The following is a 13,549-nucleotide window of genomic DNA, read 5'->3' as shown; positions in this document are numbered from 1 at the left end:
TGCAAGTCAATAATTTGTGGAGTTGGGGGTTCTGCGGGCAAAGCTTAGTCTTCCACCACTTTTATAGTTAGTGTGATCTCTCTCTCGAAGAAACCCTTTGTGTCATATAGCTGCATGTATGTATGTTGTAGTCTTAAACATAAAGCAGGTGAACTGCCTCCCTGTGTTTGATGAATTGTGTTTGTGGTAGTGAGTCTTTTGTCTGTGTTTGTCTTTGGATTTGAGTTGAACTACTAGCACTCCCTTTGGGACAGTGGATCAGGCAATTTCCTGTAGAAAAAAAAAATCTTACCTGATGTGGGGAGAGAGAGTGCCGTACAATCTTTAAAAGCCAACCCTTGGGTTCGGTAAATACATCTGATGAATACAGAGAGGCCTGTGAAAGTGTGTATGTCCTTGTGCGTGTGTGCACATGGTTGTGTTTATGTGTGACAACCTGCATCCAGTGTTGCTTGCGCTCCTGTCTGAAAAGTTTGTATCGGTGGGTGTTCTCCTATAGCCTCTGGGGTCGTCTGGTTCCTCTGATATCAGAGCTAAGTTGACCTCTGTCAAGGTTATACACAAACAAATGAGCCCAAGGCGAGATTAAATATGAAGCTTCTTCTGCATTTGTGTCAGACTCAGAGGAATTATTTCAATCCAATTCTACAATTCACTCAGCAGACGCTTTTCACCAAAGCGATGTACATCAGAGTAAGAACAACACAGGCAAGGATCTAGAAAAGAGGAAACAATGTCAGTAAGTGCAATCAAACAGCTTTAAGTCTGATTGGACACACGGGTGCTGACGGGCAGTGCACAGAGGCAAAGCACAACATCAACAGCTCAGCATCTAAACCATCCTAAATAACGTCATTATCGAACAATGACCATCATTATCATCATCATTATCATCATCATAGCTATTCATGAAAGAGTAGGGTCTTTAGCTTTTACTTAAAGGTGCAAGGGGGCTCTGCAGATCGAATGGTGTTTGGAAGATCGTTTCACCACCGGGGGGCGACAGAGGAGAAGAGTCTAGTTGGAGACTTAGGGCCTTGTTGTGATAGTTGGATCAGACGCCTTTCATTGTCAGAGCGTAGTGGGAGGGAGGGAGTGTAGACCTGGATGAGAAAGTTTAGGTAAGGAGGATCGTTTTTGTCGCTGTTCTATAAGCGAGTAGCGAGCGTTCAATCCATCGTGTTTTCCCTTTTTAATAGTTGTTATTGCTTTTATGTTTGTAAATCATCCATCATGGTGATGCTGATTTATTTTTCACAGAGTGCAGAGTTACTGTAACATTTAAGTGTTACTGAGGGATAAAAGGTGAAGCTCAGTAGCATATTTAAAACTCAACACTGATATTGACATAGTTTAGAAAGTTAGACATCAGGCCTCGCTTGTACATTCACGATGTTATGGTGAAACTGTTAAACTTAGAAATATAATTGTTTAAATTGAACTTAATCTGTTCTCTAGTTTAACTTAATTCCTGTACTAAAATGCGTATTTTATTATTGGCCAACCTCAACACTGAAGCCGTTTGCAATAATCGGCTCTTGGACGGCCCAAATAGTGGTGAAGTCATTGTGAGACACAAAAGACGATCTGTCTTGAAGTTAACATTTCATTTTTAGTATTCGTGGAAATATAAAATATTTTCCAAACAACCAAGTTCATTGTTCAGTCAATAATCTCTCTGAGCGTTTTTTCAAAAGCAGCGAAATCTGATCCAGACACCAGATAATACTTGGTGTTTGCGTCCGATGAACTGAATCAATATATCTAATATCTGTTATCTTTTTAAGCAGAACCTTCAACCTGACCTAAGTACTGCAGGTCACAATGAGTTCATTTAGATCTGGTTTAGATTCAAGCATCACCTTTTCTGTTTAAGAATAGTTAGTGAACGAGATCTAAGCTTGATTAAAACAATAAATCTAAGTCTTCCTCTGTAGTTAGCCGATACAACCTGTTTTACAGTCGGTCAATTCAGAGCGCACTCTCTCTACAAGTTCTTTTTTTTTCTGTTTTGGTGACAGTGTATCTCATTCCCTTGTTGTCTGTTCTCTTTTCACTGATCAATCACGAAGTTTAAATGAAAGATGGAGGGCATTACTTGAATGTTTTTCTTGCACTTTTCCACGGAAAAGTGAAAGTGTTCGTTTCATGGCCATTGCTACTTATGTCTTCTTTTCTGATCAAAATGTTTGACAGGGCCTTGTGAAGTTTCTCCTTTTAAACAGACATAGTTATGTTGACACTTCATGTTACCCACCAAGAACTATTTGATATATCCTTGAGGATTAACAAACCTGCGACTGTCTTTCGAAAACATTTGTGCAGAAAAAGTTTTTCTGCAGCGTTTTTTGGCATGTTAACGCCACCTGTTGATCAATGGAAAAAGATGATGCCATTGAAAACTCTTTTGTACATCCTTAAACACAAGATGGAACACATAGAGAATGAAACTAATAGTGCAACATGACATCTGCAACACCTCAAGGAACCTTTAAGTGCAGGTAACGTCCTGCAAGAAATAAACACCCCAACAGATTTGATGTTTCTTTGAGCAAATGTACTTTCACCACATAGTGAAACCCATCGGATTCGGACTTAACTACACATAAACATACATAAAAAATGACTTTTTGTGAGCGTTTAGGTTATATGGAGAGAAAAATGCTTCCTCTTCTTTCAGATAATTGTGTTTTTTTCTTTGCCCACCTCCCTGTCTTGCAGGCGGAGATCGTCAAACGGCTGAATGCAATCTGCGCCCAAGTCATCCCCTTCCTCTCTCAAGAGGTAAGACTCAAAATATGCCTGTCACTGTGAGTTAAGACAGTGGTGGGTGAGAGAGAGAGAGAGAGAGAAAGAAGGAGAAAGGGAGGAAAGTAGACAGATAGGAGCCAAAGAAGTTGAAGAAGTGTGTGGTGGATTGAGAGGCAAAGCACACACACATACACACAGATTATCCTGGGCTAATCCCCCCCTGCTCAGGATAGGCTGATATGCTCTGAACTTATTAAATGTATCCCACTAACATATGCAGGAGCCAGCGGGTGTGTTCCTGTGTGTGCATGTGTGAAAGTTCCTTTCCGTTAGAGTCTTTTTTTGTGTTTGTGTTTCCGTGTATACCTGTCCACCTGCATGTGCACAACATAAACACATCAAATACACCTTGACTGTGTGCACAGTCAGGAGAGGGTGTGGGAAGTGTGTCCTATGAAATGTGTTTGTTGAGGAATCTTTAGTGTGTGTGTGTGTGTTTTGTAGATAAATCCTACCTCTGGAGGAGTTTAAAGTGTGCATGTGTGAGTGTGTGTGTTTGTGTGTGTGTGTGTGTGTGTGTGTGTTGAGGGGTGGGAACATCAGGAAGGTGTGTGTGTGGACTCCAGCGCTCTCCTCCAGATTAGCCATGGATTAGGAGGGTTTAGGGTGGATTAGGAATAATGGCATTAGACTGCCGTGCTGCTACACAGCCCTGAGGCCCGCAGAGAGGGGAGGCAGGGAGAGGAAACAGCTCTCACTGCTTTGTTTTGATGCACAGCCTCGTTTACTGCCTGTGCATATGAAATGTAACAAATCATTTTGTTACTGCGCAGCAAATCACCTTCCAATGTTTGTGTATATTTGTGGGAGAGCACTGTTTTATTTTTATTTCTGTCATTTCCTGACATTGTTCCTTCTTGCAGCAAGGAAATGTGTTCGACAGTAGCAATGTTGTCACTGACATGGCGATGGTTCTGTCAACCTACAGTCGGCAGTAATTATTCAGATGTTGTTTAAGGACAAGTATGGGAATTATGTCTCATACATAAAATTGTTTATCGTCACAGTAAATACTTTTTAAATTGTGGCCTCATTCCAGTGTATCAAAATTTCAAGTAACCAAAGTTGTTCCTAAAACCTGGGTAAAAGTGTTGTTAAGATCATTCTTTGACTGGATAATTCTTGTGTTTAAAGTATGCTCATGTTTGTAGTTCTATATAGTTATTCACCTTTGTCCTTTTTAGAAGAAAAACGTAGTTTCTAGTCTGTGATATGGAAATATAGATGTTTCTGTAATTGCACCAGTACTATTAAATATTATATATTTTAGCTAGACGAATGTTACAATTTTGGTGAGTAAATGTTTAAACGAGAGTCAATCACTTTTTTATTTGATTTATTTTTTAATTGAACCTTTTGGAGCACTCTCATATTATTGCAGTAACGAAGTTAGAAAGTATCTAACATTTGTTTTCATCCCGTAACATTTGACAAACTCTAATTCTACACCTCTAATGAGGAAAAGAATGAGAGTCTGTTTAACTAGCTTCTTACATTTGAACCTACTGAAGGCATTTTCCTGTATTGTTTTCACATTTGTCTTTTTAAAAATAGGTTTTCTTTTTTCTTATGCACATTAGTGACCCTTTCACCACTTGCTCATATGTTTACTTTAAAAGGATTAGGCAATAAATTGACATATAATAATAAAATAATTTTAGGCAATAACTTTGAAATATGTGTGTGTGTTGATAAGTAACCCACTGCAATGATGGCAGTGAGGCAGAAGATTTTCAACTAATCTTTAAATTTAGAGATATCATAGTCCCGCTTTATAATTTAACAGGTAAGAAGACACATTAACTATTACTAACCTAACTGACCAGTTGTTTTACCTCTTTTTTGAAGCCGTTTAAGGAGAGAGTAAGGGGTTAACAACCTTCCAATCCCACCTGTAATTAAACAGGTAAAACACATTTAAAAAAAATAATTGGATATTGATTTGTATTTCCGTCGTTTTTCTACAAATATGCTAATAATTGACGATGAAGACATGAAAGCTTTTGACCAATACTCATCAGGCACATGGATCTTTTCATGTGTGAGTCACGTTCAGCCGGGTTGGACTCGGCCTGCAGTGGTTGTACCTGAACTCGACGCTCAGGTTCATTTCCACACCGGATAAGCTCTTTCATCTCTGCCCTACTTTGATGTTTTTGCGCTCCTGGATGAATCTTTCTGCTCTCGCTCACTGTCTGGATCTGTCTCTCTCACTCTGTACCCTTTGGATGACTTTGTCTGTTTGCTGTCTGTCTCTCCGGGTACCTGTCTACCTCTCTCCACGAGTATGTCAGTTCCTCTCTGTTGGAGTCATTTGCAGCTGCACTCATTTGAAATGTTTGGGGGAAAAAAAAACAAGACAAGGCATTGATTTGAATTTATGATTACTGTTAATGCAAAAAGGCTGAAGAATGGAAAGTGTTTCATTATCCCACTAGTAAAAAAAAATGTAGTCTTATCCCCCGCATGGAGTACATCATCATTTGAATAGTCAGTGTAAGGATCTCTCATGTTCTGGGCTTCTCTGTAAGATGTTGTTGGTGTTTAAAACATGTCTGGCCACTTTTTGTTCAGTATATTAGCCAACATGGATCGTGAACATTTCCCCACAGGACCTCCAAATTCAGCTCCCCCAAAAGAAGGAACCAAATATTCTGTTCAAGTCACACATGACCAAACTAGCACTAGTAATTAGAATTTACCCTTTAAGGTATTAAAAAATAAAAAATAAAAAAATAAAAATAAATCTTTGTAATGTTAGAGTGTGCGGCTCACTGACAGCTTTGATCGAGCAGTTATTCAGCCTCAACACAAATAAAATGAAAAAAGGAGGCTGATGTACATGAGGCTGAAAAGCATCTCTTTGATTATATTATATATATATGTATATATATTATATATACAGTCGAGTTAAAAAAATACTAACAGATGTGAACAGGGGTGCAAGTTGTCTTAAAAGTAAAGAATTGTTTATGAGGAATATATTTTGTACAACTGTTGTTGTAGACTCTTGAGTTTTTCCACAGGTGTTGTAATCCTCATTTTTAACAGATGTTTTTTCTCCTTCTCACATTCTGTTCAGATGTCTTTACTCTGTCTCTGTCTATCTGTGTTTCAGCATCAGCAGCAGGTGGTGCAGGCGGTGGAGAGGGCCAAACAGGTCACTATGGCTGAACTTAACGCCATCATAGGAGTGGGTGGATTACACACATGCTGACATAGATACACACACACACACACACACACACACACACACACACACACACACACACACACACACACACACACACACACACACACACACACACACCAACTGTGGTGCCTCTAAACAGTGTAAATGGAAAGGAAAACTTTTTCCCTTTGTATTTGTAGTATTTTCCTTCATCACGCCTGTCACATATTTAGGTGTCTAGAGGCTTTGAGATTTAAGGGCACTTCATAAATTGTCAAGATGTATTAAAATAAATTTAATTGTCTCTATGATATGGATAATATTTTTCCCTTTTCCTAGCTCTTATTTTGTCAACTCTGCTCCTCAGTTCTCCTTTCTGTTTGTCTCCACACCGAAACGTTTCTTCACATGAATTAACATTTGCGTCTGTCGTTCCAGCAGCAGCAGCTCCAGGCTCAGCACCTCTCCCATGGCCACGCCATCCCTGTCCCCCTCACGCCTCACCCAGCAGGCCTGCAGCCCCCCCTGCCCCCCGGGGCCAGCACTGCCAGCCTGCTGGCTCTGTCCTCGGCCCTGAGCCACCAGCTGCCGCTCAAAGACGAGAGGAAACACCATGACAACAACAGCGAACACCAGAGAGGTACGCCTGCTCTCTGTTTGTTGACGTGTTATGTGTTTGAAAGTATTGGCATCTTCATCACTGCAGTGATTCTTAGGATGCATGTTCGTGTGGAAACAGTGACAAGTCTCTGCTTTACTTTAGCATTAAATAGTGTGTAATAATCCATTGCCTTTAATGTTGGCCTTAAAAAAGAGAGGAATAGAAAACGTGATAATTAGAATTAAAATACAGAAAAGTTATGTATTTTTCTGCATTATAACATTCAATACAAACAACCTGACATGTCAATTAATTAATTAATGACATGTCAATAACTTTCTTATATCATCCACAGTTAGATGATTAATAGAAATGCATATGGAAGCTTTTTGTTCACTTAATGACCCCCTACTAATTCAACATGTCTAGAAAAAAGTTATTAATGATACTTTTAATGAACAGCAGTCAAAGTAATTACAACCTGATTTGTCATTGTGCCTGTCTGATTGGCCTAATAAGGAGCGACGCACAACCACCACTTCTTCCTTCTGCTTCTCTCTGCTACACACAGTACACCTCTATTTATTCCAAGCTGACTTTGTGTTCAAGCATTTAATTACAGCACATACAGTGTGTGTGTGTGTGTGTGTGTGAGTGTGTGTGTGTGTGTGTGTTTGGTTGTGCGTGTGACAGAAGCAGTGTGTGCCAGCTCTTAATTACTCTGTTGCAGCATGACTGTGAGTGTTTACACTGCAGAGGAGTAGTTAACTTTGCCCTGTAGCTGCAGTAAAGCTAACAGCAGCTAACTCCTGTAATACCTTCCCCCATGAGGAGCTCGATCAATAACAAAAAAAATCAATTTCAACTCTTTCTAAGTTCCTGTCAAGAAGTAAATGTGGAGAATAATTGGTTTCACATTTTTCTTTTTTTTTTAAATAGATTTGTTTTCTTTTCATATTGGTGACTTTCTTTATCTCATTCACGCCTCTGGCTTCTTCATTTACAAACACATCATGGACGATACTCTCAACAGTGACATTGAGCGCTTTTGTGTTTACCTTCGAAGCATTAGGCAATAAATACAAAGCTAGTGATGTGCAGATAGGTGTTATGGCAGATATAGTTACTGCATTCTGACCAAGCAGACAGCATTCGTGTGTCACATTTCACTTAAAGTATTAAAGTGTAGCTGACAAGATAAACAGGAAAAGAAAGTCTGAGCTGGAATCAAATGTAATCAAGCCAGTGCCAACTTGTCATTAGCTGTATTCCCCTGTCTCTCTGTTCGTGTGAGTGTGTGTGTATTTTCATCTGTCTGTTGTTATTGTGCTCATTGCACACACACACTTAATGTCTTAATCAATCTTTTCTTTCTCACCTCTCTGCGCCCCCTCAGACAGAGACTCAGTCAAGGTAAGACTTTTCTTTTGTTCCTTTGATGGACTGATGTGTTGACTGCATAGTATCTTTTTTCACACTTTTTAGCCTAACAGGATTTCTTAAGATATCAGCTTTTTTTTTTTTTTTTTTTACATGAGGTACACAACTTTCAATTCAGATTAAAGGGGATACAAATTACAATTTGAATCATTTAATTTCACAGGAAGAAATTTCATCTCCTGTCTTCAACATCCCACACCAGACATCTTTATTCATATTCAGTCTGAGCACACGTTTCGGCGGCTGAAGGCTGATATTTGATATCATGTGCAAAGAAAACAAATGAAGACTGGTATATGATACCTGTCTTCATGGCGGCAGCGAACAATTTAAAAAAAACAAAATCAGTTTAAGAGTTCATAAATAATTTGATAAATGAACTGTACTAATAAATACTGTTTCTGATTTATTCAACAAACTCAACATCCACTTTTTGTTATTACAAAGTCACAGTGTAGATCGCTGGTTTGTACAGAGAGTTTAAGATGTAAAATAATATAAATATGCTAAGACATTAAACCTATTTGATGTAAACTACTTCACAATTTAAGAGATTATCACATAAATAGTGTGAGCTCCGACATGTTGCTCATCCCTTGAATATCATTTTAGTAGAACCAGAATAATAACCTCAGTATCCTCGGATCTAGTTGACATTTATGAAATGGAACAAAGAGGAAGAAGGAATTTGATGAAAGAGGAACCTCAAAATGAGCGTAGAAAAAAGGCGTATGTCTGCCGAGTGAAGGGAGGAGAAAGCAAAAAGAGGCAGAGCGGCAGAGCTACATTACATCCTGCACTTGTAGTAATTAGTCCCTTAAGCGGAGCTTTTTTCCCAAGGCAAACATTTGGTTTGTTGAATACTCAATGAGCAGATTAGCATTTCTTTATTCCAGGAGCACACTGGCACACACACACTTAACCACACACAGACACGCATGACTTTGGTCGGCTGTGTGTGTTCTCTGGTGCTTTAGATTAGGTGGAGACAGGAGGAATGTTTAATATGTTATCTCCTACCCCCATGTAGTATAGCCTCCTCCACACACACACACACACACACACACACAACCACAGCTGAAGGCACCATGATGGGAGCGATTAGCAGTGTGTGTGTGCGTGTGTGTGTGTGTGTGTGGAGAGTGTGTGTGTGTGTGTGTGTGTCGAGAGTGTGTGTGCATGTGTCTGTGTGTGATCATCCGACACAGTGGTAAAGATACAGAGAGCAGATTGATGAATGCCTTTCATTAGCACCCTGTGAGAACACACACACACATACACACACGCGCGACCAACAGTCACTTCATAAAACCAATAAGCCCCTTGTCAGTGGTCTACAGTTGCCTTGGCAACAGTCCACACAGGTTACAGTGTGTGTTGTTGGTGTGTGTTATTTGCTTGAACATCTGTGCCTTGGCATTAGCACCTCACACACTGATAAAGGTATGTGGGTGTAGACGGGCATGTGTGTCCACATACTTATTGTTGCCAATACAGAGAGTCAGTTATGGAGTTGTGGTGTGTTCAAGGACTCTGCCTCCTCTGGCTTGTTAGGACTGTCATAGATTTTTGCTGTTTGGTGTATTTTTACATTCCTGTTGTCAGTCTAGTTTTCAGGCCACAGTTTTATTTCAATTCAATTATATAGGATATTTTAAATTTGATCACTGAAGCAAAACTCAAACATGTACATCCTTGCTCATACACAGTTTGTTTAGAAATGAGGCTGCTTTCTGTCTTATAGAGAGCTTTGAAATGAATCATCTGTTGAAAGTTAACATACTGTAGCGGTTGTCAGCGAATGTGGCAGTAGCAAGCAGGCTTCTTGTTTGTCTTGGGTTTTTATTGGCTATTGCTGCAGTTATTCTCTCTGTTAATGCTGGGATGCTTTTTAAAAAACTCTGTATAGTGTAAAATCTGGCCCTCATGCTGTGTGGACTGCAGAATAAGAGAAAATTGAGTCGGACTGAGGGATCAGAGGTTATAGAGCAGACCAACTGGCTTGTAAACACAGAGTGAAAAAAAGTGTTTTTTTGTGTGAACAGAGGCATCTTATTTGTGGGTGAGCAAGCGCAAGAAGCTGTGAAACAAAGAGAATAAAATGCTGGATTTCCAAATAGGAGACAAATCTATCTGACTCCGAGCAACATAAAGCAAACTGGGGATGTCTCGACAAGGGAAGGAAAAGAAAAGTGGAATAGAACCAAAGTAAAAATGTAATGTGCAAAAAAAAAAAAGAGTTGTGAATGCTGTCTGTTGAAAATGTTGCTTCAAAGGCTGAATTTGCTGTCGTGGAACCACTCAGTCTTATCGTTCTCTTGCCCTGTTGACATGGTAATGAAGATGTTCACATTTTAATTTTTTTTAGCACTTTTGGCACTTGTCAGCCATCTTGGCACCACAAACCTGAGAGCTCCTAAGTTACCTCTCCTGGCCTTGGAAAAAGCAGGGGTGAGAACTAGACATGTTCACTTCTATGCACGATATTATATCGCATCCTCTGTGTTTTCTTCAAGAACTGTGATTTATTATTCTGACTGTTGGGTTGTTCAAACAAGTTAGAAGTTTAAAGGTCCCATATTATGCTTTTTCTGGTTTTATATGCTCTTTAGTGTGTTTTCCATGTGTCCTGTGCATGTTTAGGCACATCTATGTGCAAAAATTCAAAGTCCGCGGAAACGCGGCTTCTCCTACGTCCTCCTGTTGGCTGCAGCATTAGCTGCATGTAACGCTTGGTTCTAGCCCCCCTCGATAAAAATGTGTCAGTCCGACGTCATTGTCAGTGTGAGATCACTGATCTAAGCCCATTGGTTCGTTGTGGCAAGCCCCGCAGCTCATGTTGAAATTTCCGAGACGCTTGCTGAGCAACTGACCAATAACGACAGAGCGGATCGGCAGACCAATCAGAGCAGACTTGGCACACGTGGGGTCTAACAGTGGGGGCTCAACAGAGCGTAGCTGACGGACTCAGAGCGTAGAGGGAGCAAGGAGGAGCATTACATGAAAACAGACACTTTTTTCGGACTTTAGCTATTGTGAACGTACAAAAGTAGGTACATAGATTAAATATACGAACCCCAAAAAGGGCATAATATGGGCTCTTTAAAGGCAGCTATTATCGAAAGTGTTGGTGGGGACCAGGTAAAAAGTAATGCTGGGTTTGAATGGCGAGTGTTGTTCAGGTGATGTCAAGAACACCAGTGAAGCAGTTTTCCGTCTTTGCTGAGTGCGTATGTGTATCTGTACCGGCTGCGTGTGTGAGGTTTTATTCTTGTGTATGGAGAGTAAAGCACTCAACACACAACTGGTGACTCAGACAGGTTAGTTAACAATGAACAGTTAACTCTAAACTAGGGCTGTCAGCATCAGAAACATGCCTTTAAAAATGGGATTAATCGTTATAATTATTAATATTTTAATTTAATTGACAACCCTAACCCTTAAACACAACTTCACATTGCTTAAAGGAAGAATGTGTGACTTTATGATCCAGTAGATGTCGCCCTTGAGCACCAGCATTAAACCAAAACAAACTGCTGTTTGACCACACCTCTGCTATTCTGAAGCCTCCGCTCTCCTCCAGCAGCACACCTCCAACCCCCCCAACTCGCAATTGCATGAAAGTAATCAATAAGAGCGCACCATAAAAGCACCATTAAGCACATGCGGCGGACAAAACTGTCCTTTGCTCGAGCAGTAATTGCCCGTGGCCTGCATTATTGTGTTAGCAGGCTAATGTTAGCACACTTTGGTTTACTTGTAGCTTCACATTGCACATTTCTGACACGGAATGACCGTGATCTAAACACACTTTCATGACATCCAAATAAGCAGTGAGTAAACTATTCTTCTTTTCTCTAGTCCTTGACTAAAACAGCTTTATACTCAAGGCCGTCCCGTCCGTGTAAACATGATGGCCGGCAGGTGTCACGCTACTCGCTCATTGTAGACAGTCATGATTCAGAGAGACATTTACAGATAATATACTTGATTTCTGCTTTATTTACGTGTTAAATGTTACACATTCTTCCTTTAAACAACATGAGGTGAGTAGAACAGATGAAAGGTGGGGCTGTGACATCATCACCGAGAGCGCCTTTCGTGCAGAACGGCTGGAAAAGCAGGCTTGTAGCTTTTGAATTACCGGCTGGATTAAAAGTTAAATTGAATAAGAGACAAATTAAACTTAAATTTAGGGGTGCTGGTGGTGCAGTGGTTCAGTGGTGCAGTGGTTAATGCGCGTGCCCCGTGTACAGGAGCTGTAGTTTGCCTACCTGTGGCTCCTTTCCCACATGTCATTCCCCACTCTCTCTCTCTCTCTCTCTCTCTCACTGATTTCCAACTCTATCCACTCTCCTATCTCTCAAATAAAGGCACAAAAAGCCCCAAAAAGGAATCTGAAAAAAAACAAAAAAAAACGCACATTTCAAAAAAGGAACAAATAACAACATTAGAAGAATTCTTGCGCTTAGAAATAACATGGAACTAAACAGCAGAAGTGCAGAGAATTACTATTCAGGTTGAGTCAGTCATTGGTATTTATATGAGCTGATGCTCCTCTCATTTGTTTTTAATCTGTAATGCAGCACAAACTTCCACCTTGAGGATTGCTGGCCTTGATTTCATGCTGCTCAACAACATTCACACAAACAAGAGAAGCTGTGGTCAGTCTGGGCCTCTCATTACTGCAGAGACTCCAAAGAGTCAGATTGTTTGTTCAACAGAGGAGGTTACAGGGATCATTATCTGGAATCGCAGAATCAATTTGAAACAGGAGGTAAATATAATTAAGATGTGCTGCTAAATGAATGCTTTCACCCTGCGACACTGCACGCTTCTTCACACCCATAATGCGTGTACTGCCGGCGGAGCCTTCATTTGTCTCTGCAGCCAAATTAATTTGCCTTGATGTTTTTGAAAAAGCTAATTTGCAGGCTAATTAACCTAATCAGTCTGAGAGAGAGGATCAGCCTGCTTCATTTCACTCAAGAAGAGACACACACCTGTAAACACACCAACACCCCAACATTGTTTGCAGATACGCAGGACTTAAATGTAAACAGGTACAAGTGCTGCCCGACCACACACACACACACACACACACACACACACACAGACACACACACACACGCATACACTGAAAAATGAACCTCCTCCCCCACAGAATCTCTGTCATCAACACTTGCAGCACGGCAAAGGGCAGTAGAAAGGTTACAAGCGTGAGTAAGAGGAAAGGTCGAGTTAAAGGTCCTGCTATATTTTTTCTTCTCTCCGTCCATCGTCTGCGGGGTAAGGAGCGCCTCCCAATGAGAGAGGAGGGAGGGGAGGGCTGGAGTGGGGGGGGGGGGGGAGATCAGCAGGGACAAGCAGACCAAGAGGGGAAATGGTTAGTTGACCTTATTTTGATCTTTGCTCCTCAAAGAGGATTAATACTTCAGTATTGGTATTTAAAGGGTGCCATATTTGATTAAGCAAAGAGAGACATCAATGCAGCAACTTGTCTTTGCCGGATTTCAACATAATGC

General features: G+C 40.5%; 1 protein-coding gene across 5 annotated transcripts in view; it reads left to right on the top strand.

Moving 5' to 3' along the window:
• The window catches only part of LOC132974442 (transducin-like enhancer protein 4), a 38,667-nt gene that overhangs the window by 11,699 nt on the left and 13,419 nt on the right, over nt 1–13,549 (top strand). For 2 of the 5 annotated variants that reach the window (XM_061038509.1, XM_061038511.1), the window contains exons 5-8: nt 2,722–2,784; nt 5,930–6,004; nt 6,422–6,623; nt 7,981–7,997. In XM_061038509.1, the coding sequence (XP_060894492.1) occupies nt 2,722–2,784; nt 5,930–6,004; nt 6,422–6,623; nt 7,981–7,997 (357 nt within the window). Of the gene's footprint in view, nt 1–2,721; nt 2,785–5,929; nt 6,005–6,421; nt 6,624–7,980; nt 7,998–12,446; nt 12,802–13,549 lie in introns of those variants that run through there. The other 3 variants (XM_061038510.1, XM_061038512.1, XM_061038513.1) reach the window with 3 other exon arrangements.

Source organism: Labrus mixtus, chromosome 5 (genome assembly GCF_963584025.1).
Source record: "Labrus mixtus chromosome 5, fLabMix1.1, whole genome shotgun sequence".
Lineage (NCBI taxonomy): Eukaryota > Metazoa > Chordata > Actinopteri > Labriformes > Labridae > Labrus > Labrus mixtus.
This window is presented reverse-complemented; position numbering and strand designations above follow the sequence as displayed.